General features: G+C 53.1%; 1 protein-coding gene across 6 annotated transcripts in view; it reads left to right on the top strand.

The window, feature by feature from the left end:
• The first annotated feature begins 4,157 nt into the window (after positions 1-4,157).
• The window catches only part of MN1 (MN1 proto-oncogene, transcriptional regulator), a 48,125-nt gene continuing 24,476 nt past the window's right edge, over positions 4,158-27,806 (top strand). For 4 of the 6 annotated variants that reach the window (XR_014825833.1, XM_021072488.2, XM_084993542.1 and 1 more), the window contains exon 1: positions 4,158-9,102. Coding sequence is in view for 4 of the 6 variants with exons in the window: in XM_021072488.2 (XP_020928147.2) it covers positions 5,358-9,102 (3,745 nt within the window). In the remaining 2 variants the exon portion in view is untranslated. The remainder of the gene's footprint in view (positions 9,103-27,806) is intronic. The other 2 variants (XR_014825835.1, XM_084993543.1) reach the window with 2 other exon arrangements.

The following is a 27,806-nucleotide window of genomic DNA, read 5'->3' as shown; positions in this document are numbered from 1 at the left end:
ACTCAGGAGAGAGAGCCAGTCCATGGATCCTCTACCCCAGGCATGAGGGGAGGTGGTCTCCACCCCACCCCCACCCTGCACCGCAAGCCTCCTGGGAGGCTCTGTCTGCAAGAGAGACTAGGCCTGCTGTGATTCTGTGAGTTTCCAAGCTGTAAAGGGCATGGGTCTTGGCGAGGAGAAGGCAGAGAATGTAAGAGTGTGTGCTAATTTCTCATGTTGGTGTAGTAGAGAGACACCCAGAATAGTACTAATCATAACCGCAATAACATTAATAATGATCATGGTGGCAGAAGTGATTAAGGTAGCTAACATTTCTTGGCACTTACCCTGTTCCCTGGGCTGTGCTAAGTGCTTTACCTGGACTCTTATGTTAAGCGCCAGGCATCAGTGTCTGGCAGGCAGATTGGTTTGGAATCCCAGCTTTGCCACGCTTTCACTTTGGGAAAACCAGTCTGAAGCTCCATGTCCTCACCTGTAAAATGGGTTCAGTCCCAACTGTCAGAGGTTGCTGCAAGGATGAAATGTGAGGAGGTAAAGCACCTGGCCCAACACAGAGGGAGCCTTCAATAGCCAGTAGCCAGGGTACAACTCTGTCCACCTGGGGTGTGTGTGTGTGAGTGTGTGTAAGTGTGTGTACTGGTGTGGGGGGCCTGATCAGCAAGGGTGAAGGCTGTGTGTCTACTGGGGAAAAGGTGTTGAGTGCGGGTTGTTTTGTGTTTTGTGGAGTGGGGGGGGGGGTCACTCGTTGGGGTCCCCTTTTGGACCAGAGCTCCTGGGGGTCATTCCAGGCAGCTCCCCACCTGGCACCAGCTGGGAGCATCCCCTTTTTGGCACTGGGGTCCAGCTGTATCTCTTCCTTCCTTTACCCAGGAGGACCCCTCTGACTGGTGCCAGCACACTCAGAGCCCCTGGAGGGAAAGGCTGAAGGAAGGGGAAGAAGAGGGAAGGGCCTGGGGTTGGATCCTGAGGCTCCTGTTGCTCCTGTTGCTCCAGGCTCTGCCACTGGCAGGCGGGGACTTTGAATTCATCTGAGCGCTAGGGGGCAATGTGTCTGTTCCAAAGAAGCTTCGGGCCCTGGTAGGCGGAGTGCACACATAGGCACACGCAGGGCGCCCACACCGCGGAGGTGCACACGCCGGCCTGTCCACGGGCATAGATGGGCACAGGCTCTCACACTCTCAGAGAAAAGAGACACAGGTAAGCAGAGACACAGGCACACAAGGTATGAGGCAGCTGTGCACACACAGGTACAAACACAGAGGCATCCACAGAGAGCAGTGTGGGGCTGGGGGACAGACAGCACACCTTCTTTAGGGATACTCGGGGAGATGCCCCAGGGACAGAGGTACGCAGGCACACACAGGCCTGTACACAAACACATGCAGATGCCCTGCCACCCCCACACACGGGCAAAGACACAAATGCAGACACATGCCACACATTCTCCCTCAGAACATTCTTGGTGTTAAGGAAAGGTGACCAGACACACATCCTGAGCAGAAAAGCAGCCGGGCCCAAACACACCCTCCTTTCAGACTCTCACACACCTTGTAGGCTTAACTCTTGGAAACAGCCCCAGAAAAATACTCCCACACCCCCTCCCTGGAACGTGCAGAATTATTCCACAGGAAACCTGCCCAGGTGTTCAGGGGACCCCCACCCAGACCCGTGTGAAGTCATGCCTCAGCCTAGAGCACACCTCCAACCCAGGTCTCCCCAGACTGCCGGTCTGCGGGCCATTCTTCCCACTGCCCTGGCCCACCCAGGGCTCCAGACAGGCCCCAACCTTCCCTATTCTCTCCAGACACACAGAGACATAAGGGTCCTCACTCAGGTGCCCCCTGAGGCATGCAGAACCCAGAACCCACAGCTCTCAGCCGGGTATGAGACCAGGTGTCATGAGTTTTGCGTATGGCTTTACCCCTGCAGAGTCTGCCTTCTGGCAACCATTCCTTCTACCATCCCCTTCCTACCCAGGGGCTCTGGGTCTCTCCTGCTCTGGCCTGGGGGCCTGCCCTGGGGTAGGGGTGTCACCAGAGGCCTACCCAGTCCCTTTATTTCTTTGTGCCCAAATCAGCCAAGCTTCAGTCTTTTCTCCAGCTCTCACTTTCCTGTCACTTTGCTAAGTAATAATTTCCATGTCCAATTCCATTTCTTTTCTAGTTCTGAAACCTCTAAGCTATCAGCAAGAGGATAGTTCACATGAAAACTAATTACACAAAATCAATATTTAATCACAGACCAACAACCTGATCCTGCAGAAAAATCCTTTTAAAACTCCACTGCCCTGTACAAATAGTTCTTCCCAGATGCTTATTTATGGACCCCATTTTTGGTGGGGGTAATTTTCATTTTTAATTTCAAAAAGAAAAAAATATCTGTAGACATCCTCAACAGGGAGGTCCCATGAAGGGCCTTTGGATCTGAACTTGCTTCCATTCTCTGAGTTTTCAAGTTGCAAGTTTTTATTTTTATTCTTAAAGGGGTGGTGGGTGGGGAGTGGGTAGGGGTTATTTTCTTCAGGAGTCCCTTCGGAATCTGCTTCCCGCCTCCCCTTGCCCTAAATTGAGCCCATTTTCCCGGCATTTTGAGTTCTGGAACACCCAGCTTCTGACTTCCCAGCAGTAACTCTGGGGAGCGATGAATCCGCGCTTAAACCGCGGTAACTTTTTAACTCCCCGCCCAGGAATGGTGGAGTGCTTAATCTGAGGTTTTTAAATAAAAAGGGCTCAGGGGTTGGTTTTATTATAACGTTTATTTCATTTCAGATTTCATGCACAATTTAGCAAACGCTAGACAGACTTGGGCGATAAACACTTTCTTTTGTGGGGGGAAAAGGCATTTTTATACACCATGCTTAATTTTATTTAGATTTAATAGCGATATCAGGGGCACTTCAAAGAAAGTTCCTTTTTTCTCCCCTTCTCCTAAGAAAGCTGGTCTGCTAGCAAAATCGCCTCGTGCTATTTTATGGCAAGGAAAATTAAAGGCCTTTCTCCCCCTTCCTCCCCTACAAACGCTTTAGGGAGGAAAATACACACAGGCAGGCACACAGAATAAACACTTCCTCTACCCTCCATCATCTCTAACTCCCAACTTCTAATTGCAAGATAGATTGCAGCCTCAGTGGGGATCAGGAAGATCTAAACATTTTAACTAAGATTATTGGGATAAATATTTCATAAAGAGCAGGGCAGATATTAAATTACTCCTATTGATTTTGGTATCACAACCCAATTCCGTTCCTTGGCCTCTTCAGTTTAATTGATCTCTTAAGGAGGCCAACCTCGCGCCCGAAGAGGGCCTGGGCCTTGGCCCTGGTGCCTGGACTAGGGCGCTCCGGCCAGTCAGTGCCGCCCTCTGCGCGCTAGTCTTCTCCAGGCTCCTGGCCGCCTCGCTGCTCCGGCGCTGGGCTCACGCGACAGGCACCCCTCCCCCCCGCCCCGCATAAAGTGGCCGAACGGTTACTGTTCTCGGCGGAAGCCAGCCACTGAGAACCAGGAACCCTAGACAGTGGAGATAGGGAACAATTGCTCCCTCCCTAGTAAGGGAGGAGCTAGCTAGCGCCCGATCTCTGGAGGAGAACCCTAATTTAGGGGTTCCCCATTTGCTTTTCACCTCCAGGATAATCCAAGGGCCGGCTAACTTGGGCGCCACAAGTAAGCAGACAGCAGTGGAGAGCCGAGGGTTCGCTCCAGGGCTGAAGAGCAGTCGACACTTAGCTGCGACTTTCCACGGCGAGTCCAGGAGCTTTGCCTGGCGACCCCATTGTCTGAGCGCCCCGCACCGCTTACCGCCCACCTCCCCGCCCCCTGCCCACCCCGCAGGTCTCGCTTCAGTTGGGGGTGGGGAGTTGGGAACTGTGGTGAGTGGGAAGGGGGGTGAACAAAGCCCAGCTCCCGCCATTCTCCGCCTGCGCCCTCTCCATCCCGATGCTCGGGGAGGCCAGGGAGCGCCCGCAGCGCACTGGCGCCAGACCCGGAGGCTAACCGGTGCGGGGGACCCCGGAGCAGGCGAAGTGCGAGTTCATGGCGGGGGCCTCGGCAGTCAGCACCCAGGACCACCTTAAGAGCGAGCCCCGCCCCGGGCCCGAAGCTTGGGCTGCGCTGATTGGTGCAAATGTAATGGCTGAAATTGATTGCTGAAATGCAAAACTTGTTGCTGCTTCTCCGGGCTCTGGGCGAGAGGCAGACACAGAAAGGGGAGCCGAGACCCTCGGAACGCCCCACGCAGAGCCCCCCCGCCAGCCAGAAGAGGGGTGCGAGGACCCCCCAGAGCTGCCCCCGCCCCCTCCCATTCCGGGTTCTGAGAGCGCAGCCGGATCGCCTTAGCCTGCTCGCCCAGCGTGGCCCCCCAAACCCGCGTACGCCCCCCTCCCCGGGTCCGAGGGCGACTTGCGAAGCACCTCGGAGCGGAGGCAGGGAACCCGAGGCTTGGAGCGACCATCGTCTCGCTACCCACCCGCGCCTGGAACGGTTGGCGGAGATCCCCGCGAACTCAGAGACCCAACGGCAAAGGACAGAATCGGCAGGCGGAGGACGTGGCCGTGAAGCGGCGCACCGGGTCCAGCGCATCAGCGGCGGAACAGGGGAGCCGCGCCTTCCCCCAGCCATCGGTTTCAACCTCTGGTGCCCGCCGCCTCCTCAGCCCCGCTGAGCGCTCCGCTCGGGCACCAGCACCCGGTGATGCCGAGCGGAGTCTCCAGTCCTCTGACCCGGTGAAGAAGCAGAAGCCGCCTGCTCCGGGCCGACGGGGACTGTGCAAGCGGATCTTGCTTGGCTGAGGCTTGGGCTGCGGAGCGCCGGGACTCCAGGGGGAGGGGGGGAGGGACCGCACTGTCCGTGCCCCCGCGCCAGCCGCGGCTTTGAAGGGTCTTCCTGTCCGACCCCTTAGCAGCTCCTCCACGGGCTCCGGGAGACTTCGGGAAGAGTCGGGGGCTCCCCACCCAACCCGATCGGACTTAAAAAGGTGATCGCTCTGCTCTCCCTCCCTCCTTCCCGCCTCCTACCCCCCACTTAACTTTTTGTCTCTACGAGCCCGCAGCTCCGTCCTCTCCCCTCAAACCCACCCGCGGCCCTGCCACCCACCCGGGGCATGGGCCCCCCAACACGGCTCCTGGAGGCCCCGCGGCGCCGCAAGATGTGAGAGGCCCCGCGTCGGGCAGAGCGAGAGCTTCGGGAGAGGAGCCGATAGCCCCCAGCCTTTGCAAGCCAGGCGAGGTGGCGGTGCGCGCTGCGCCCCCGCGGTGCTGAGCGTCCCGGGGCGCCCTACCTCGGGCCGGAACGAGTAGCTGGCCGGAGGCGCGCCGCGGAGAGCAGGCTGTCATGCCCTATTGATCCCCCTGCCCCCCGCCAAGTATGTTTGGGCTGGACCAATTCGAGCCCCAGATCAACAGCAGGAACGCTGGCCAGGGCGAGAGGAACTTTAACGAGGCCGGACTAAGCATGAACGCCCACTTTAAGGCTCCGGCTTTCCACGCGGGGGGACCCCCTGGCCCCGTGGACACTGCCATGAGTGGGCTGGGAGAACCCCCGATCTTGGGCATGAACATGGAGCCTTATGGCTTCCACGCGCGTGGCCACTCGGAGTTGCACGCGGGGGGGCTGCAGGCTCAGCCGGTGCACGGATTCTTTGGAGGCCAACAACCGCACCACGGCCACCCGGGAGGCCACCACCCCCACCAGCATCACCCCCACTTCGGGGGCAACTTTGGTGGGCCAGATCCTGGGGCCTCGTGCCTGCATGGGGGTCGTCTGCTCGGCTACGGCAGCGCGGCCGGCGGCCTGGGCAGCCAGCCGCCCTTTGCCGAGGGTTATGATCACTTGGCGGAGAGCCAGGGGCCGGAGAGCTTCGGCCCGCAGCGACCTGGAAACCTCCCGGACTTCCACACTTCGGGCGCCTCGGGCCACGCCGTGCCTGCCCCATGCTTGCCGCTGGACCAGAGTCCTAACCGAGCCGCTTCCTTCCACGGCCTGCCGGCCTCCAGCGGCTCTGATTCCCACAGTCTAGAGCCCCGGAGGGTGGCGAACCAAGGAGCTGCCGTCGACTCGCTGGAATACAATTACCCGGGCGAAGCGCCCTCGGGACATTTCGACATGTTTTCCCCCTCTGATTCCGAAGGGCAGCTGCCTCATTATGCAGCAGGTCGTCAGGTTCCCGGTGGCTCTTTCCCAGGTGCCTCGGCCATGCCCAGAGCTGCAGGCTTGGTGGGCTTGTCCAAAATGCATGCCCAGCCGCAACAGCAGCAACAGCAGCAGCACGGCGTGTTCTTTGAGAGGTTCGGCGGGACACGCAAGATGCCGGTGGGTCTGGAGACTGGAGTAAGCTCCAGGCACCCGTTAATGCAACCTCCCCAGCAGGCCCCACCGCCCCCTCAGCAGCAGCCCCCGCAGCAGCCGCCGCCGCCGCCGCCACAGCAGCAACAGCAACAGCAGCCGCCGCCGCCGCCTGGGCTTCTGGTCCGACAAAATTCGTGTCCGCCTGCTCTCCCCCGTCCCCAGCAGGGTGAGGCAGGCACGCCTAGCGGCGGCCTGCAAGACGGAGGCCCCATGCTGCCCAGCCAACACGCACAGTTCGAGTACCCTATCCACCGGCTGGAGAACCGGAGCATGCACCCTTATTCCGAGCCTGTATTCAACATGCAGCACCCTCCTCCGCAGCAGGCGCCCAACCAGCGGCTGCAGCATTTCGACGCACCCCCCTACATGAATGTGGCCAAAAGGCCGCGCTTTGACTTCCCGGGCAGCGGGGGAGTGGACCGCTGTGCTTCGTGGAACGGCAGCATGCACAACGGCGCTCTGGACAACCACCTCTCGCCCTCTGCCTATTCAGGCCTACCCGGCGAGTTCACGCCGCCTGTGCCCGACAGCTTCCCCTCGGGGCCACCCCTGCAGCATCCCGCCCCGGACCACCAGTCTCTGCAGCAGCAGCAGCACCAGCAGCAGCAGCAGCAACAGCAGCAACAGCAGCAGCAACGCCAAAACGCGGCCCTCATGATCAAGCAGATGGCGTCGCGGAATCAGCAGCAGCGGCTGCGCCAGCCAAACCTGGCCCAACTAGGCCACCCCGGGGACGTGGGCCAGGGCGGCCTGGTGCACAGCGGCCCGGTGGGCGGGTTGGCCCAGACGAACTTTGAGCGCGAAAGCAGCGGCGCGGGCGCCGGGCGCCTGAGCACATTCGAACAGCAGGCTCAGCACTTGGCGCAGGAGAGTGCGTGGTTCCCAGGTCCGCACCCGCCGCCGGGTGACCTGCTGCCCCGCAGGATGGGAGGTTCAGGCCTGCCCGCTGACTGCGGTCCGCACGACTCCGGACTGGCGCCGCCCCCTCCGCCGGGTGGCTCGGGGGTGCTGTTCCGGGGCTCTCTGCAGGAGCCGCTGAGGATGCCAGGAGAGGGCCACGTGCCCGCTCTGCCCTCGCCTGGCCTGCAGTTTGGGGGCAGCCTGGCAAGCCTAGGCCAACTTCAGTCGCCCGGGGCTGGGGTGGGGCTGCCCAGCGCTCCCTCCGAGCGCCGGCCCCCGCCGCCAGATTTCACCGCGCCCGCGCTCGGGGGCCAGCCTGGCTTCCCATTCGGCGCAGCGAACCGGCAGGCCACGCCGCACAGCGGCCCAGGCGTGAACTCGCCCCCGAGCGCGGGCGGGGGCGGCGGCAGCACGGGCGGTGGCGGCGGCGGGGGCGCATACCCAGCGCAGCCTGATTTCCAGCCCAGCCAGCGCACCTCGGCCAGTAAGCTGGGCGCGCTCTCGCTGGGATCCTTCAATAAGCCCAGCTCCAAGGACAACCTGTTCGGCCAGAGTTGCCTGGCTGCACTCTCCACAGCCTGCCAGAACATGATCGCCAGCCTCGGGGCCCCCAACCTCAACGTGACCTTCAACAAGAAGAACCCGCCCGAGGGCAAGAGGAAACTGAGCCAGAACGAAACCGACGGCGCAGCCGTGGCCAGCAACCCGGGCTCGGATTACTTCCCAGGAGGGACTGCTCCTGGGGCCCCAGGGCCGGGAGGCCCGTCGGGGACCAGTAGCAGCGGCTCCAAAGCCTCGGGGCCGCCCAATCCGTCCGCCCAGGGGGACGGCACCAGCCTCTCCCCTAACTATACCCTGGAATCAACGTCGGGGAACGATGGCAAGCCGGTCCCCGGGGGCGGTGGCCGGGGACGGGGTCGCAGAAAAAGGGACAGTGGTCACGTGAGCCCTGGGACCTTCTTCGACAAGTACGCAGCGGCGCCAGACAGCGGAGGCGCATCCGGGGTGAGCCCAGGGCAACAGCCGGCGCCTGGCGCGCCTGTCGGGGGAAGCTCCACGGGCGAGACTCGCGGGGCGCCTACACCTCACGAGAAAGCGCTCACGTCGCCGTCGTGGGGGAAGGGAGCCGAGTTGCTCCTGGGGGACCAGCCGGACCTCATGGCATCCCTGGACGGTGGGGCCAAGTCGGATGGTAGTTCCCCGCACGTGGGCGAGTTCGCCTCGGATGAGGTGAGCACGAGCTACGCCAACGAGGACGAGGTGTCATCCAGCTCCGACAACCCCCCAGCCTTGGCCAAAGCGAGTAGGAGCCCTCTGGTGACAGGCTCGCCCAAAATCCCTCCCCGTGGGGTGGGCACCGGGGAACATGGACCGAAGGCACCTCCACCCCCGCTTGGCCTGGGCATCTTGTCTACCTCTACCTCGACCCCTGACAGCTACGGCAGCGGGGGACCGGCCCATCCTGGCACACCGGGCCTGGAACAGGTCCGGACCCCGACGAGCAGCAGCGGTGCACCCCCACCGGATGAGATCCACCCTCTGGAGATCCTCCAGGCACAGATCCAGCTGCAGAGGCAGCAGTTCAGCATCTCTGAGGACCAGCCTCTGGGGCTTAAGGGTGGCAAGAAGGGTGAGTGTGCCGTGGGGACCTCCAGTGCGCAGAATGGTGACAGCGAGCTGGGCAGCTGCTGCTCTGAGGCGGTCAAGAGCGCCATGAGTACCATCGATCTGGACTCGCTGATGGCAGAGCACAGCGCCACCTGGTACATGCCAGCTGACAAGTCTTTGGTGGACGGCGCGGAGGACGACAAGACGCTGGCGCCCTGGGAGAAGGCCAAACCCCAGAACCCCAACAGCAAAGAAGGTATATGCGGTCGGTTCCCTGCTCCCTTCTCACCTGGCAGATACCAGCTCCACCCCCATTGCAGGCTTCTAGAAGGCTCCGTGAAAGGGGAGGATCCCTTGGGGTCAGGAGGACACAAGGCCTTCTTAATGCCCAGCTCAGAGCTGAGTACACCTCCCTTGGTTGCACCAAGGGCTTTGTTAGCAGACCCTCAGGTCCCATCCCCAGGTACTGCCAGGTAGATTCTGGTCCCCAGGGTGGTAACAACTTTGATGGCAGCCTTTTGGAGATCACTGTAGAGCACCCCCTGTGCCCCCACACTCAATTTTAGCTGAGTTGCTGGGTGCCTAGAGGACTAGGCCCCTTAGCTTTCACCCTAAGACCCCTCCTCACGCTCAACATGCAGGCTGGTTCCACTTTTCAGGAGTTGCATGCCACCCTCCCTCTTCCTGGCAGGACACCTGGGAAGTTGTGTTAGTGTTTCTCCACCTTTTCCTAGTCAGCCAACCTGCAGCTTGAGTTCCCTTGAGTGTGCCAGCATCTTTGGAAAGAAAAGTTACTGCTCTGGTGTCGGCAGCATCATTCAGAGGCAACGCCTAATTTGACATTTGTTCCTAATGAATAGCTGTTTTGTCTCTTCTTAACTATTAGAGTTTCATTGAAAAACTGGAGACCTGTCAGGGTTGTAGGAGGCAGGCAGCCTTTTCAGAGTGTACCTCCTTGACATTTGGTGGGGAGGCCGGGGCTGGGATGGGGTGGGGGTGCTACTTGGCAGAGACCAGACCAATCGGCCAGGGCATCATTTGTGTTCGGGGATATGGATATATATTCTTAAGACACAAAGGACCTGCGTTTGTCAATATCTCGCTTGGCTTTAGTGACAGATGTCCAGTCCCAGCTCTCCTTTGCATTCTAAGCACTCCCTCCCCACCAGGCCTGGAGGCCTTTAAAGTGGGTGGGGTGGGGATTAGTAAATGGACCACCAGTGCCCTTAAAGCAATAATAGTTTTTTTTTTTTTTTTTAACTTAAAGATGACGGAGCTGCAATAGAGATCCATTTTATTTTTTGATGGGGCTTTTTAAGTAACATTATTTCTCCCCACCACCCCCCTCCACGTTCCTACCTTTTTCTTTTAAACCCTCACTGAATTCCCTTGGTTTCATCTGGCTGAACATTACCATGGAGCCAGTAGCAGGCGATTTAACTGTCTTTAAAAAAATGCATCCCCTGATCCTAGCCTTCTCTTAGGTTCTTTTCCTCTGCCTTCGTTTTCCTAGTCCACATTCTACATCCTGCCATCTTCTGACCCTGGGGTTTAAGGTGAGGGTAGGTTTTAGGAGAAGGGGTTGGGGGGCAGAGGAGGAAGGAGGAGGGGGAAGGGAAGTGGAGCAGAAGTTGGGTGGCTCAGAACTTGGGGCTTTCACCGCCTGCCCCTCTGGTCTGTCCATCCGGGTAGCTTTCCCGTTTGGGTTTTCTAATTCATGAATGCGGACTCGCTCCTTTTCTCTTTGTTCGCTTACTGCCCAGCCCGGGACGCCGCTCTCTCATTTGAAGCTGGGTGTTTAGCATGCACAGCAGACACCAGGGCCAGCATCAGCATTCTCCAGGCTTCTCCCAGGCAAGGCCATAAATTGGTTAGTTTGGGACCCTCCGCTGTTTCTCCTTTTTCCCCCTCCCTCCTTTTTAAAATGGAGTTGGACCGGGCATCCTGCTTGCTTGGCCCCCCTTCTCTTTTATTTTCTGGTGCACAACATCTCGGTCCTGCCGATCAATAGCTGGTTAGCACAAATCCCAACCCCTGTCACTTCTACCTGGCTCAGCCTGGCTGCCCATTCCCCCTCCCCCTTTGCCCATTCCCCCCCACCCCAGTAATTAAGACCATATTGGCCAAAATGGGGTGAGAAAAGTTGAAAAGAAAAAAAAAACCGATTTAGAGAATTAATAAAGAAAAAACCAGTAGCCCTCTGCCTGCAAGTCTTTTGAAGGGCCTTAAATACAGAGGAATTGGGTGGTTTTAATGAGTTTTTTGAGATGTTGCACTGCTCCCTTCCAAGTCCCACTAGTTTTCCTTTACAGAAAAAAAAAATTGCAGGCTGTGAATGAAGAAATGTCATTAAAGAAATGTTTTGTTTTGTATGTTTCATTATCACAGTCAGACGAAGGAAAATATTTTTTTGGAAACAGATGCTAGTCACTTTGGGGTTGATTTCTCCTGTATGCTAAACGAAGCACTCCCTTGCACACGAGGAGACAGGAACTTCCTCCAGGGACCAGCTGTGGGGCTGGCCGCCTTAGAAGCCTCAGCAGGGACACCCACTTGACCTCCTTTGTTTTCCACTCTGTGATGTGGGAAGGACAGTTTCCTAGATAAAGCCCCGAATTGAGGTCACTCGAAGCTTCTGCAGCCTTGGGGCTGCTAGTTAAGGCTTTATAAGGTATCTGCATCTGATTCCTGTTCCCTTACTGGTAGTAAATAAGGATGATTAAACTTTTCATTATGATAACACCCTGCCGTTCCATCTGCACATGTTGTATAAATAGGTACACAGAGCCTTCAACGGGCCCCTGAGTCCCCTGGCTGAAAATCAGAGTGAAGTGTACCACTTGGAAACAGTTGAGAAAAAAAAGAATTTAAAGGAAAAGGTCCTGCTTTTCATAAACACATGCCCATCATCCCATCAGCCATGAAGCAGCATTGAATATACCCTTGCGAGGTTCTAGCCCCAGCAAGCACTTTATTTCACCGCCTGCCTCCCTCCTTCAGGCAAAGCCCATTTTTGTAATGATATTTTATTTTGTCACGCCGTAAAACACGCCAGTACTAATGTGATTAAATATTAACACCGTTTCTGAAATTCGTCGCTCCGATGACAAAATACTAGTCGGCCTTTAACAAAATGATCGTGCTTGGATTGGAGAGAACGAATAAGTCTTCAGAACTGCACAAGCCATGTAGCCACTGGGACGTGCCCAGATTGTCTTATGGGGTTTAGATGTCCTCCTGAGGGGAGGGAACTCGACTGGCAAGTTATATACTTCTCACAAAGTCTAGGCCAGAATCACATGTGATGATGATTTTTTTTTTTTAATCAGGAAAGTGAGCCTCTCCGAATTATCCTTCCCCTGACTTCTTAATCGACCCACCAAACAACTTTTATATCATGAAACTCCACATCTCATGAGATCCTGTTTGCACAAAGTTGGGGCGGGGGAAGGGTGAGGTTGTGCAAAGGAAAAAAACCCCCAACAAAACCCAGCCTGAGTTTGGGCCTATGCAGACATCTGTTAAATCAGTGAGGAGTCCATGAATTTGAAATTAGTTTGCAAAATCATCCACCTATCTTTGTAACAGGTGTGTGGCTATGGAGGATTTTCAAAACAGAGAGAGAAGGAGAAATAATGATAGATTGTAAATAAAGCATATTAAACCTGAAAAAGGATGCCCCCGGCTGCCCCTTACAGTTTTGAAAACTTGAATTAACTGTATTCCATATTAAGTTTATCCTGTAATAAGTTTATCCTCGCTAAACTTCCATTCTGTTGGTTTCTCTATCTTGAAATCCAGAGTTGGCTGGAAACGCTCTTTCACACACATCGAAACAGGCGAGGTCTCCGTATATGCTTTGCATGCGATCCTGCCCTTTTTGGAAGTATGATATTTTTACAGGGATGCAGGAGAAATTTTTGGAATTTCACGCTTCTCTCAGTGTTCTAGTTGGAACACAGTAAGCAGCACTGAGAAATACTAGGCAGGCAGGATTTGCACAGTGAATTTCCTTAGACATGAGGGCAGGCTTGGTGGTGGGGGGGGGGTGGGCGTCCTGCTGAGTTGTTTCCCCCACTCCTCACACCGTGGAGAGAATTTTCAAGGCTCACTCAGACTTCTTTTGGGAAGAAGAGGAGCCCTGCACTCCTGTTTCCTGGAGAAATCGTCCAGCATGGGTTGCATGCCTTCATGTGACTTTTGCACCCTCCGGAAGATGTAACCTAAAACTTCGCAGGTGTTAATCAGGGGTAATGTAAACAGATAGGAGCCCCCTTTGTGCAGTTGACTTCTGGGCCTGCCTGCTCCCTGGCTAGTCCGGGACATACTACTACTGTTCTTTGGTGCTTGTTTAATATTTCATGGTTGTAATAAACCTGTCTTCTTCACCCGCCTCCCGACATAAAACCCCAACCTAGCACACATCCGCAATTATACATTTCTACTAAATATTAATAAAGGACAAGGATTTTTAAGGGGTGGAAACTTATTAGCATTGAACTTGTCACGGTTTCTGCCACTTGATTTTTTCTGGCTGTTTTGCTTTTAAATAGCCTCTGCCTTCTAATATGTTATAGATACTTATATATTCTCATATAGATAAATATATACGATATTTATAGATGGGAGAGCTTTTCTCAGGATAGCTTTCTTTACCATAAATTCATTTAGATTTCTTCTGAGGCCCCTTCAGACCGGAAGTAAGAGACTGTTGAAATGTACTTCTATTTTATTGAGATTTCTAGGAAAGGAGTGAGGGTTGGTTAATCTAATTTCTCTTTCTAGCAATGAAATTCTATGATTCCTGATATGATTTTGTTTGCCTGACAGAGGTATTTAAATTTCCACGAAGAATCTTAATAGGTCCTGAAAATCCGGCTGCCCTCGCCAAGAAGTTACTTGATACTTTCTGCTGATATAAAATATACATCTTTAATAAACAGTCCAGGAGGACCAAGTGAAATTAGAGGAGGGAAATTCTTCCCACTCTGAAAGGGCAGGCTTCGATGAATCCTTGGGATTTCACAGGATCTCTTGAACTTACTCTGTGCTGAAAGATTTCTCAAAATCACTTTTCTCTCCACTTGAGCGACAATAACATCGGCTGGTGTTCTTTGCCCAGGAAGGGATCTGCTCCGCCAAAAGCATTTAGGAGATAAATACTCCTAGGAAGGGGTACTGTATTTGCCTCAGTTTGGTTAGTTTTAGAGACTAAAAGGGTATAGCTTTATGAAATAGGATCAAATGTCCGGAGAGTGTGTGAGGGCAAGCAGGCCTCCCGAGCACATGGCAACATAAAAACACAAACCTCTCATAGCTGAGAGGACCCGAGTCTATGGGGACATCCCCCTGTAACTACTGGGTGCTTCTTATTTCCTTCCCTCCATGTCCCCCTACTTGTTCCACCCAGGTCTTCAGTCTGGAGGGGCTGGAATAACCCAGCTTCATTGTTTTGATTCAAGTCAGGATTCTGACTTGCCCAGCGATGTGTTTGTTTTAGGACGATGTCTATTTTTAGGCGCCTCTTGGGTGGACAGATTTGAGTGTGGGTTTTGATTGCTAGTGGCAGAGATGTTGATACATTCATGAGTGTGTGATTGAGAAGAGAGACATTTGGGGGAAGTTTTTCAAGTTTTCTCACCTTCTGGTACACCTTGGAGCCCGGTGAAGCGATCCCGGGGCTGGCTTGAAAGAGTATGGCCAAGGGGCGGGTGTCCTGTCTGGGTCTGTCTGTAGCCAGTGGGAAGAGAGAAGGACCCATACAGTTCAGCGTGGGAAGGAAGGAAAGGACCCCCCTTCCCCAATCCCCGACCTACCCTGGGCATACGCACATATACATATGCATGACCAAGTGTATTTCCATCAAATCATCCAGCTACTCCTTTAGTTTACCCTTAATCTGCTTGCCGAAAGCAGAGTTGGGGGAGGCGGTTGTTGGGCAGGGAGAAAAACTAAACCTTCAGTCTCTTTGGCCTTAGCTGACAGGTTCTGATTCTGTAAAGGACTGAATGAGTGCAAGCCCTAAAAATAGAGGAGGATTTTGAAGATCCTAATTACGAAATCTCGGCCTCCCAGGCCTCCTGGGCTGTGGGTGACTTTGATCTGGAGTATTTCGGCAGCAGACGCACGTCGCCGCTCACTGGGTTTTGCGCGTGGAGGTGTCTTCCTGGCTGAGTTCAGCTAGCAGTGCTCTGCAGCCAGGAGAGGAATCTTTGAATCAGTGCCCACCTCCCCTCCCCCAGCCCCCCTCCCAGTTGTGGGAAGCGGGACGCTGCTTCTCATTTATGGAAATTCCTCTCCTTTATTGTAATCTTTTGGTACCAACGACTTGGCGGAGAGGATGCTGGGCTTTTGAATTAGTCACAGCTTCGCCTTGAGGGACCCTCTGTGTTCTGATTCATGACAGCCTGGCCGACAGTCTCCCCCACTCAGGGCCACTCGGGCCCTGAGGAATCATGAGCAGGAACCAGAAGGAAGACATGGTTCTGGGACCCTCACACATCACATGTTGCTGGGTGGGGTCACCCAGTGCAGAGCGGCCCTGATCATTTTCTGCCATCTTCCAGCAACATGACAGCACCCATCCACAGGCAGCTTCACCGGGCCATCAGTGACTTTAGGGTGGATAGGGGCTACCCCGTGGGCATGCACTTCAGGGGCCCAGGACTCCCAGCTTATTTTGTGGCCAGGATCGAAAAGCAGAATTAAGTTTAATATACTTGAGCGAGGAGGGACGTTTGAAAGCCATCATTCTCACGGGGTGTAATTATTGTAGGACGCTGAGTCCTGCTTTGTTTGCTGGCTTGCATTTTAATCAGCGGCCTCGGAGGTTTGGGAAGCAAGTGGAGGGTCTGCTCCCAACCCGGTGTTTGCCCAGAAAGGACACTGGGTTGGGGGGCAGTGGAGAAGCAACCTCATGAAATGCAAGGAGCCCTTTCTGGGCCCTGATGGCTTCCAGGTTTGGCTTCATAGGGCCACGCTGAACTGGAGTCCCTGGGACTTCGTGCTGGGGGTCCATCCTGGCTTCAGCATCCCCAATTCTCATTCTTCCTCTTGGCTGAGAGAGCTGGTAGGTTTTCATCAGCTCTGCTTCCTCGCAAAGCGGGATAGAGGGAGAACTTTACGGCGGCCTTGTGTGGATCTTTTCACGATTTATGCATCATTCTAAGGACCCAGATGCCCTTTAAACATAAAGGCAATTGAATTTAACAGTTTTCAGGTCTTAGCGCCTTCACGATAATAGATTGGCTCTTTGGATGTCCCAGAAGAAACATTTTAGGCGGGATAGACTTGTTTCCCAAGGGGGGAAATTTCCAATAAACATCCCAGCACAAACTCCCATGGTGGGGGAAAGCAGGTTTTTATGTTCTGATCATTAAAGCTCAGGGTCCAGCACATTCAGCTTGCCCCGCTTCCCCTAGAGCTGGTAGGATGGGCTGTGTGATGCGAAGGCTCTGTCTTCCTTCTCATCTTTGACCTCTTTGTGGAAGATCTTGGCCTCTTCACGGAACTCTTGGCTCTGGGATTCCGATTCTTGAGAGGGAATCTCTGGTTTTGGGGGGCGGTCGCAGTCTGACTTACCTGTGTCAGTGTTTAGTTTAGGTGAATTGAGTATGTTGGAAAATAGTTTAGGGAAACAGAGAGACCCTTCTGCGAAGGCATCTTTGGGGCCACTTGATGGAGCTGGTCTTTGGAAAGTTGGAGGGAACCCACTGTTGTTTTTCTCCTGCACATCTCAAAAACCCTCCCTGGGGTTGCTCAGAAATAGATGGCCATTCTCACGCCTTCAGAGGAGACCTGAAGTAGCTGGGTACTGAGGCCCTTCTCTGCCTTTTCCCCTTGCTCTGTCCTCCAGCGGCCTGTCGTGTGAGAATGAAGTGGCCTGGAGATGGGATCTGAGGTTTTAAAATGAGTTTTCCCTCCTCAATGCTGATAATAATTTAAAGAGTATATGGGCAAGAAGATTTCATTAGCTCTTAGAACTGGAGGGCAACACTGTCGCTGCAGTGGGGCAGGCTCCAGCCTTTTTGACATAGCTGGCTTTGTGGGGTGGGACTGGGGAAATCTGTCTGCCCTGAAGCTGAGAGCCCCAGTGCTGTTGTTCCTGGTTGTATTTGGGAGCTCCTGCAATGAGAGGAGACAGTCAGTGCATAAACACACACTCCTGCACATGCACACAGGTGCACATGCACTTGTATACAAAACACACACACACACACACACACACACACACACCCTGCCCGCTGTTCTTTTGGTCTTCTAGGGCAAGGTGAGATGTGAAGAAGATATGACCTTTTAAAGTTACCGTGAAGCGGTGTTTTCAGACGCCCTTGAATCTTGGAATGCAAGCATTGTTGAGTGATTGGCAATGACCACCAGGAAAAAAATACTTCTAAGGGACCATCTTATGATCCAAGAGGGGCTGGGGACGTCTGCAGAAAACAAGGCCTGCTCTGAAATGCCCAAAGCTCAGCCTCCCAGAGGAAGCCAGGCTTGGTTGAGAACTCACTGAGAAGTGAGTGGGTTCTATCCTGTGTGGGCTGTTGGAAAAGGCCTTGAAATTCAAGGGCCTGGGTCCTGGATGTGGACACTCTGTCCTCTCCTATGAGCCTGAAGGCAGAGAGAAACACCCCCAGTTAGGAAGACTGGATAGAGATTAGAGTGCTATTTATTTTCTCGTGGTGGAGGGGGCTGTGATGAAGGGATGGATGGAGAGCAGAGAAATGTGTCCATTTGAGTTGAAGTGTTATTTACCGACACAGGGTTCAGGAGTGGGAAACAATTTATAAGTGTGGGAGTCATTTATAACACCACCTCCTGGGTGAGGTGGAGGTGGGTAAGGAATTGCTTGGGGGCTGGTGTCAGCTGTCAGAAAGGGTGGAAAGTTCTTGGCTCAGCTCCTCCTACTAGGCCTGGAGCATCCTCACAACTGCAGATGTTTGGGGGGATAGGTCTGGAGGACCCAGCCTGGCACTGATGACCACATCGTGAGTCTGTTAGCAGTCAGAGCCCTTTCCATTGCAGTTGGTGGCCGAGATACACACACAGGGTGCGGGGGGTGGGGGGTGGGGGGTGGGGGGTGGACCCATACGGACCCTGGGTGGGTCTAGCCCTCCTAACTTTTCCTGCAGAGGAACCTCTTTGGCAAAGTCTGTTGCATAAGCGTTGAGTTCCACAGATGCACCCAGACCTTTCCATAAAAGAGGGACGATGGGGGTGGGAAAGGGGACTGACCTTTCCCCTGGTGACCCTGTTAAGTGACCACTGACACTTGCCTTCCAGCACCGAGCCTCTTCAGGGATAACCCTGCCTGTTATAGACCTTACAGGCACGTTCCACCGTGCCCTCCCACACAATATATGTATTTTTCCTTTTTCTGAATGGTAGGCAAAAAAGGCGATGAAAGTAAGTGACAAACGCAGCAAGAGGAAGATTTCCCTGACTCGACATAAGCGGAGTGTGGAAAGGAGCTGGACAAATTAGAGTTTCATCTTCCCTCCCCTTCGGGGGACCCATGGTCCAGCCATCAACAGCCCTTAATGCTTTTGTAGCAAGACCTAATTGGCTCAAAACAAATTGACCGTTTTCATCCCCTGCGATGTAACTTTTGGTGGTTGTTTAGTAGTTGAGGGAAGGGAGGCTGTGGACCAAAATTTGGCTTTTTTAAATGGGAGCAATTTCACGATCCTTATGCCGTGACTATTTCTAAATTGTCTGGGCATAAAGCTCTGGATGCCTTTTGCTGGTTTCTGCCTGTTGTGCCTGTACGAGCTTGTGTGTGTGCATGCACGCGTGAGCACACACACACACACACACACACACACATGCGCACACACACACACACCACATGTACATACATAAAACGCACACACAGGCCTGAGAAGTCTTAATAAGAAATGAAAAAATAAATTTGTTTGTTCCCCCAAGAAGCAGATCATACAAAGTTTTGGCCCTGTTCAGTTTTAGGTAGAAGCTTATTGATCTCCCTGTGGTCAATTTTTGTGGAATTTGTAATCCTGTTAGGCCTCCGGGAGAGGCATGATTAATTTACTTGTACATTTCACTATTTTGGGTCAGTTTAGTTAATAAGCATTTATTTTGTGCTCAGTGTGTGTGAAGCATTTTGCCGGGATTAGGAATGTGTGTGTGTGTGTGTGTGTGTGTGTGTGTCTGTGTGTGTCTGTGTGTGTCTGCGTGAGCACTAATAGGCCTGCCTGCCCATCACGGAATAAAGGTCCCCAGTCTCCGTTCCCACCACCTCACCAGGACAGGAAGAGAGGCCGAGTGGCCCCTTCCACCATCGCTTGTCCAGGCGGAGGGAGAAAAAGCCCAGCCCAGCAAACCTGGCCTCCCAGAACCCTGGAGATGTCCAGAGAACATCGGCTTCCTTCTGGTGTCTTGGTCCCTGGAAAGTTTTTGAGCATTAATTCTTAATTGACTGGGAGCTGAGCGCAGACATGGAGAAGAGTGAGGAATCTTAAACCTCTCTGGGGCACCTTCCATGCTGCTCCTTGACAAATGGTGGTACTGGGGTGTGTGTGTGTGTGTGTGTGTGTGCGCTGTCACTTTTAGAGAAACACATGGTTTGACTTCCAAAGAAGGAAGAAAAAGTATGCGTAAGTCTTGAAAGCTGGGAAAAAGAAAAACAGCAAAAACGGCCCATAGCGTTGGCCTTCTGAACACTGAGTCTCAGAAGCGGAGCCTGTGTTATTTTTGATGGTGTGGGCTCTTCAGCCGGGTGTCTCGGGGTACTGCTCCTCTTTTTCCCTGGGCTCCCCACAGCCTTCCTGTCTCTGCATCTAGATGATGGGTTAAAGAATTCCTCTTTTAATATTATTTTTTAAAAGACAGGTTTTAGCCATAACAATCATCGGGAAAATGGTTTCCTGAGGCACCCCCTGCACCCCTCCACCCCCACAATTGCTTAATTCTTTGCACATCAGTTTCTGCTAAGCCCTTGCCTTTGCAGAGCGAGGGCTGGACTAGAGTATTTTCCAGGCGTATTTTCAGTGCTGAGCCAGCCTGAAGTGAACTTGAGGTGCTGAGGAAACAGGCATTTGGAGAGATGAGGATACAATTTCTTTTTTTATGTGGGCCCGTTAAAGTCTAATGGACATTGGTGCCTGGCCTTAAATTTGGAGAGGGTCTTTATCTAACCCTTAAAACCAGAGTCGTTTCCGGCAATTATGACACCCCTGGCTAGACCACTAAATCTTCCAGCTGCCTGTCTGGAAGGCGGTGGCAGGCATGGGAGGGACCGAGGGGCACACCTGTTACCTGTATCAGCTATAATTATGATGTTTCTGGGCTTCTGGTTTGAAAGAAAGAATTTATGGACCGAGCTTTGCCGGAAGAGAGCGGCCCGAGGCGCTCTGGCTCATGGCAGCGAAATCACTGGGCCCCCCACTCCCCACCCCCGTGGTGTCCATCACAGCCCTTGCATTTCCTTAATGAATTAATTTAGCTCCCTGACATTTGGTATTAAGTAAGTAGTTATTTTGGGAATCCAAGGGAGAAAGAGCTGGAAGACTTTTTTTTTTTTTTTAACTTTTTGGAAAAAAGAGTAAGTATTGCATTTTGAAGCTGTAGACGGCTGGGCATCCAGGCATATTCTGCGCCAAGGGAGGACACGTTTGGTGGGACGTGGCAGAATGTGGCAAAGCCGCCTGGCCCCATCCCTGCCTGTGCTTTTGCTTCCCTATGGAGGGGATTTTTCCATTGTTAAACCAGCAGAGGCCACAACACTCAAGCTCCATGCAGTCTGTTTGGAAGTATTGTTTAGATTATTCTCACTTTTCAAATTGAAAGAAACTTAGTTTAATGGGAAAATAGCAGTATTGCTATCTTGGTGTGTTTGCTTTAGCGTTTAAAAATAGTTTGTTTTCATATCCTGAATTTCATCCTTTCCTTGTTTGCTTGTTTGATGGAAACCCGGGAGTGTGTGTGTTGCGGGGGTGGGGGTGGTGCAGGTGGGGGCCAGATAGCAGCACACACGTCTCTACACATGCAGGGCAGTCAAATGGTTGCAATCATGCAACCAAAAATCGGTTGCAATTTTAAAGCTGGCTAAAGGGACTCAGGCACTTGCTTTTAACTTAAACCATCTTGCCCCTTCCTTCCCCATCAGTACACCACTCCCAACCCCCTCAGCAATATTTATTTCTTCCTTAAAAAAGGAATGCCGGGCCTGTTTGCTGAGGTCCCTGTTGGAATAGATTTTCTGGGGTTATGTATTAAATGTGTTTGAGGGCGATTTCAGCCCTCAGCCTGGTCGTCCCAGTACTAATGGTAGCAGGGCCTATTATAGAGAGGCAAAGAATATTGTAAATGGCTTATGCAGAAAAACCATTTAGATAAAAATGCAATTTTCCCTTCTGCATAGAGTGCTAAGAATTAATAGCACATTCTTTCTAAATGGGTATTTTTATATTATATTTTCCTCCTAATGAAATTCTTTTCCCAAACAGGAGCATGTTTCATTTTAAACTTTAGAGTAAAATTGATCTGTTTTTAAGCCTGCAAAAACTAGTGTCCCAGTTTTCAGTAGGCCCCTTCCCTCCTGACTCTGCGCCCAAGATTTTTGAAGTTAGATCCTGTAGAGGATGGAAATCATGGTTCTGTCTTCTTTCCTGTCCACATGATGGCTGAGAAATGGGGAGAGGGGCTGGATTTGCCCACATTTTGGATCTTTTCTTTCTTTTTCCTAGGGTGGGTTTGGGGGTGTTTGATGGTTTCCACAAACAGAGAAACTGGTCTTGAAATGTGTACTATTTGTGCTTGGTGCCCCTCACCCCCTCACCTTCCCTGGGTAGGAGGCTCACCTCCCTTGTCCCAGGGAATTTCCCATCGTCCTCTTGATGTATCCCTTTCTCCCTGGGTTTTTCATTACTTCAGAGGAGCCCTAGGTGCCCACTGCGTGCTCCCTATTATATGACAGCTGTGAAAGAGAATGCTTTTAGCTGGGGAGCATCCGCCAAGATGCAGTTCTATGGGCCAACTCTCTGCCAGGGCCTCTATGGCCATTTTGGGAGGAGTAGAAATTCAGAACTTCTTAGAAGGCCGACTTTGTGCGTTCCAGCAGAACTGTGTGGCAGCATCATTGTGGAAAGTCTTTGAGAGCTTATTTTGCTGGCTGCCGTGGGCCACTGTCTGCTGACCCAGTTTTTCCTGCCGGGTGTGTGTATGTGGTGATATTGGGTAGACTTGCGTTGGCAACTTAGATGTCCAGATGTGACAGCGGTTGAAGCAGCAATGTCCCAGTAGATGGATGTCTTGGAACACATCTTGTAATTTTCACTGTTGAAATAGCAAGAAGGTGAAAGCTTAGGTAAAATTCTAGAATGGAAGAAACTTCTCTTTTTTTGTGCCCTATCTCCACAGTATTTTCCAGCTGAGAGATCCAGGGCCCAGAGACGGTAAGTAACTCGGCCAAGGTCACACAGCATAGTTGCACAGGGGTTGTACTGTAGCTGAACCTCAGCCTTGACCTTGCCTTGCTACTTCTTGACTCCTTGCCTGGGAGCTAGGATCTGATTTTGCTGAGCCTGTGCAGACCAAAGTCGTCTTCTTAAACCAGAAGTTTCCGAGCCTTTTAAAGGAAGCACCATGACATATTTCTGATGACAAGAGCACTGTTCACCTTCCTCTTTCAGAGCCATAGGAAGTGTAGATTGTATAGGAGACAGTTCTTGACCTTGGGGAAGCAACAGAAGCACCAGATCCTACTAGATGCGTGGTCCAGGTTTTAGGCTTGGCTCTTTGACTCTGCTGAGCTATGTGACTGTAGCCTCTTCAGTGCTCCCAGCTTCAGTGCTCCCAGCTTCAGTGTCATCCCTGTGCCCCTGGTTTTCTCATAAAATTGAAAAAAAATAAAAAATGAACCCCCCCCGCCCCGTGCCCATCTCAGGAAAGTAGATGAAGATTAAATAAGATGATTTTGGCTGAATGGGACTGAATAGGATGATTATAATGATGTGGTGAAAGGCACAGGCTCTGGTGCCAGATTATGGGTTCAAACCCAGGCAACTCAATGTCCTAGCTGTGTGACCTTGAGTAGACTACTTAACCTCTCTGTGCCTCCATTTCCTTATCAGGGAAAGAGGATGACAGTTCATACCTTGCAGGGTGGGGAGAATTCGGTGAGTTAATATATACATGACTAGATGCTCAGAAGATTGCCCAATGCCAAGGAAGTGCTGTGCCAGCACCAGCTTTTATTGACCCTCTACTTTATGCCTGATGTTTCATTTGTGGTGTCACATGACCCTTCAAAGTGCAGGATGGTGTTGCCGCTATTGTGTGTCCTGTCTTGGGGATGCAGAAACAAATTGCAGAGAGGCGATGTGAGGTTACATGTTCTGGGGCAGGGCAGGGCTGGGCTCCTGCGCAGCCATCTCACCGTCAGACTCTGTCCTTGTGGGGGGCAGTCAGACCACGTGTGGACCTTGGTGGAGTGGCCCCCTCCTGGAGCAGGCAGGCGTGTTTGGGCATGGGTCACTGGCAGTGGGATGGCAACGCACTGGTATTTTTCTTTTACTTGACAGCCCTTCTGGGCTCTGAAGGAACAGTTTTCTGATACGAGTGAGTAATGGTCAGCCTTCTGGTGGAAGGAATCCATGAAATGAGCCAGTCCCTGGCCCCTGAGCACTTTGCCAGGAGCCTGTGCCAGCCATAAACAATCTGGGAGCTGGCAATAAAGAAATTAGACCCCTGCGTCTGGCACCTCAGGTGGGGCCTCAGGAATCTGGCAGCTCTGGGCTAAACAGGGAGAGAGAGCACAAATGTGAGAGAGAGAGAGAGAGTGCCTGGGAGGGAGGGAGCTAGGTCCCTGCTCCAGGTGAGGATGGGAGGGCTTAGCTGTCACAAAGGCCTGGTTTGAATTCCAGTTCTGCTTCTTTTGTGCTGTGTGACCTTGGGCAGATGAATCACAGGTTATAGGACCCGTGACCCAGGTGTCATCCCTGTGCCCCTGGCAGAGAGTGGCTGTGGGGTTGCAGAGCCCTGTGTCCTGGGGACAGTGAGCCGCAGGGTAGGTTGGTGAGAGCAAGGGCTTTGGAATCAGCTGGAGGGGACTCATTCTCTGTTCCCACGTGGGGCTCTTGGCCACGTCCCAGCACCTCTCCCAGCCTCAGTGTCCTCAGCGGCAAACTGGGGGGGGAGGTAGTGTGCCTCCCTGAGGGCTTTGGCTGTGGTCCTTACCCCCCAGTGATGTGACCTCCCAGGGGACACTTGATAGTGTCTAGAGACACTTTTGGTTGTCACAACTGCAGGGAAGGAGGGCGCTTCTGGCATCTAAAGGACAGAGTCCAGGGATGCTGCTAAAACATCCTACAACACACAGGGGTGTCCTCACCCCACCCCCTCTTTCACAAAGAATTGTCCAGCCCCAAATGCTAAAAGTACCAGGGTTGAGAAACCCTGAACTACACTGAGGGATTGAGATTAGGTTCAAAATAATACTGAACACTGGTAGTAAAGTCTGAATTTAAAGCACCTGGCATATTTATTCATTCAACAAACACATATCAAGCACTTAACATGTGGCGCTGGTGTCTAGGGGCCAAGATGCTGTGGGGACCCAATAGACCAAAGCTCTTGCCCTCATGGAGTTTCCATTCTAGGGGAGGGGACAGACTGGCAGACAACAAACAAGAAAAATCTCACAGAGTGTACAGGGCCCAGAACAGAGGATCTGAAGGGGCAGGCAGGAGTTTCTAGGCTGGGCCACCAGGGAGGCCTCTGTGAGATGGTGACAGTTAGGGTTAGGCCAAGACCTGAAGGATGAGAAGGCATCAGCCAGCCGTGTGCTGGTAACTGCTCAACAGCCAGCTCTCCAGGGACATGGAAAGTTCTGCTTAGAACGTTTGCTGATTCCCATGGTGTAAATACTCCCACCATGGCCGGAGTCAACTGATATCATGTTAGCTGTCAACTGGCTTGCAGAATTCTTGAATATTTAACAATAGGTTCCCACACCCTGGAGCCAGCCAGGTCAGGCTTTGCAGGAAGGGTGTTCCAGGCAAGGGATGGTCGAGTACAGGAGCCCTGAGGCAGGACTGAGCTGGCAAGTTCCAGGAACAGGGAGGGGCCATGGGGGGGGTGCGCGCAGGACACGCAGGTCGGAGAGCCCCGGGGGCGGTGGGGGGTGTACAGACTACTCAGGGCTTGTCCTCTCACTCCAATCAGGAGGGTGGGTTTTATTCTACGTATGATGGGGGGCCAGGGAGGGCACTGGACACCTGTGTCTAGGATGGGACCTCATGGTACAGAGTTAGATGTGTGATCAGTGGTGGGGTTGCCTCTGAGCCTAGAGTATCCCTTTTCTTCATTCCTGCCTGGCTGCTTCTGAGGAGGCAGCACCCGGGCCACAGGTTAGGGTGGAGGGTGTCCACCCCCTCCACCCTGTACCACCAAGGAAAAGGCGCTCAGGCCCCAGAGGAGCACAGGAGGGCAGGGAGCTCAGCCTGCCGCAGGAGGTGGTGTGTGTGGGGGGTGTCTGTCCTCTCCCTGGTCTGGGCAGGGCATGGTTCATGTCCTGGCCCAGGGAGACCGTTTCCTTCTTTTCCCAGGCATTGTTCTCTAGGCCCAGCAGAGGTCACCGGACAGGAAGCTGCAAGTCCAGCCGGACTGAGCCTCCCAGTGACCTGGGCCTGACGTCCACCTTCTGGAAGCTTTTCTTTTGCTTTCCTCCCTGACTCTGAATTGCAGAGGAGTCCTGAGAGGCTGCAGTCATTGAGCACCAATCACACCAGGCCCCATTTTGCCGTTGAGGATACAGGCTCAGAGACTCAGAGTGACTTGTCTGAGGTCGCCCAGCTGGGAACAGAGGGTGAATTCACACCTGGGCCTGTCTCACTTGGGAGCCCGTGCTCAGAACCCCTAAGGATGAGCCAGGAAGCTGATTTCTCGCCGACAGAGGCTTAAAATAATCACTTCATGTTACACTTGAAACTAACACAATATTATAAATCAACTATATCTCAATAATAAAAATAAATAAAGACGGACTGGCAAACCAAACCAAGCCAGACCCAAACCCAAACCCAAAAAACTACCCCCCACCACTTCCAACAGTTGTCAGTCACACCACGGACAACCCAAATCTTTGCCATCTATAGCCCATGGGTGAGGGGGCAGCAGTCAGAGCTCCAGACCTGGGGGCCAGGAGGTGGCTTGCTTTGCCTGGGGCAAGGCTGTGTGACTTTGCTGAACCTTAGTCTGTCTCTTTGTCAAGTGGGTCAGTTCTGGTATCTCCTAGGACCCCTGTGAGTGGGGAGCGTCTGCCCGTGTAACTGTCACCTTCTTTCTCTGCTCCCTGCAGTATGTTGGAATTGTATATGTGAATAAACAGATGCCAGGCTGTCTGGGAGAAGGAGTTAACCAGTAAATAGCTAGAGAAAAAGGACAATTGCCTGAATGTTCCCCAGAAAGTTGGCCCGTGGGCCAGGATGGCAGAGCACTCTGATGTATGAGTCAAGAATGGGAGTTCCCGTCGTGGCTCAGTGGTTAACAAATCCCACTAGGAACTATGAGGTTTTGGGTTCGATCCCTGGCTTTGCTCAGTGGGTTAAGGGTCTGGCGTTGCCGTGAGCTGTGGTGTGGGTTGCAGACAATGGCTCGGATCCCATGTTGCTGTGTCTCTGATGTAGGCCAGTGGCTACAGCTCCGATTAGACCCCTAGCCTGGAAACCTCTATATGCTGTGGGTGCGGCCCTAGAAAAGACTAAATAAATAAATAAATAAATAAAAATAAAGATAGCAGAGTCAAGAATAAAGACGATGTGGATGTTTACCCCAGCACCTGGCACTGCTCCATGGCCTGTAAGTGTCCACTGACTGAAAGAAGGGGCTTTGTCAGCTGCAGTGGTGCATCCTTGCCTGGTCCCAGGGCTGGGGGTCAGTGCCACCCTAATACTCCTGAGAGGGGGTGATGGAGGTTTCCTCCAGAGGGGCTAGGGTGGGGCTGGTCCAGGGTCAAGGATCCCAGCCCTCATCTCTTCAGGGCTGAGTAGGAAGGGGAGGGAGCCCTGGGCATTGAAATTCCTCACCCCAACCCCACTCGCCCCCTCTCTCCATCCCCAACACTGGTCCTCACCAGCTTCTCTGCTTACCTGAGACCCAGGGACCCCGGACACAGCCCCTGTCCCACCCAAGGCTTGTTAACTTACTGACATCAGGGCCAGACTGAACCTGGTGGTTGTGAGTGGAGATGGGAATTTCATCTGTCAGTCACCTGACTGCTGGCTTTTGCATCCCAGGCCTTGGGGAGGAGGACCTCGAAGGAAGTTGAGGCCAGAACAGCCCTTCCTCACCCCTGCATCGATCCTCTCACTGTCCTGGGCCTCAGTTCCCTCATCTATCTTTTGGGTTAAACAAGGTCTTGGTGAGAATTAAGGGAGATAATGAGAAGCACTCAATCCAGTGTCTGGCACATCAGAGAGGTCACTAAACCTTGATATAAATACAGATGCTTTCCACCTCTTGGACGGGGAGGCACGGGAGCCTGTGAGGGGAAGGGGTGGTGGGCTGCAGAAAGTGGGGGAGTGGGTGCCCCTTAACAGTATCGCCCCTTCCCTGTGGGCCCTGAGGAATTCACCTGCAGAGTTCTGGAGGGTGATCTTGGGTGCTGTGGATGGCAGAGACGGTGACCGCTGCAGCTGGCAGAAACTCTGCAGACGGCTAGGTGTTTTAGAAGGCAAGCCAGGGAGAAACACATGCGAGATAAAAATTGTGCATTTTCTGAAGCCCCTCAGAGTTTTCAATACCATGGCCCTGCATACCCACTTCTTCGTGTCTCTGTGTGCGTAGGGTTTAGAAAATCAGTCCCTTGTTAAGGTTAGGAAAGGTTTTGAAATTAGCCACCATGTGAATCATGTACAAAGCACATGAATGGCACCTCTGCTCTGTATATAGAGGGTTTATGTGTCCTCCATGAGCGGCTTTAAGATAAACCGTGAGTAG

Source organism: Sus scrofa, chromosome 14, assembly GCF_054392235.1.
Source record: "Sus scrofa isolate SSC_HxYL_T2T_F1_AM1 chromosome 14, Sscrofa_HxYL_maternal_Yorkshire_Landrace_v2.0, whole genome shotgun sequence".
Lineage (NCBI taxonomy): Eukaryota > Metazoa > Chordata > Mammalia > Artiodactyla > Suidae > Sus > Sus scrofa.
The sequence above is the reverse complement of the archived record's forward strand: the minus strand, read 5'-3'. Positions and strand labels throughout refer to the sequence as shown.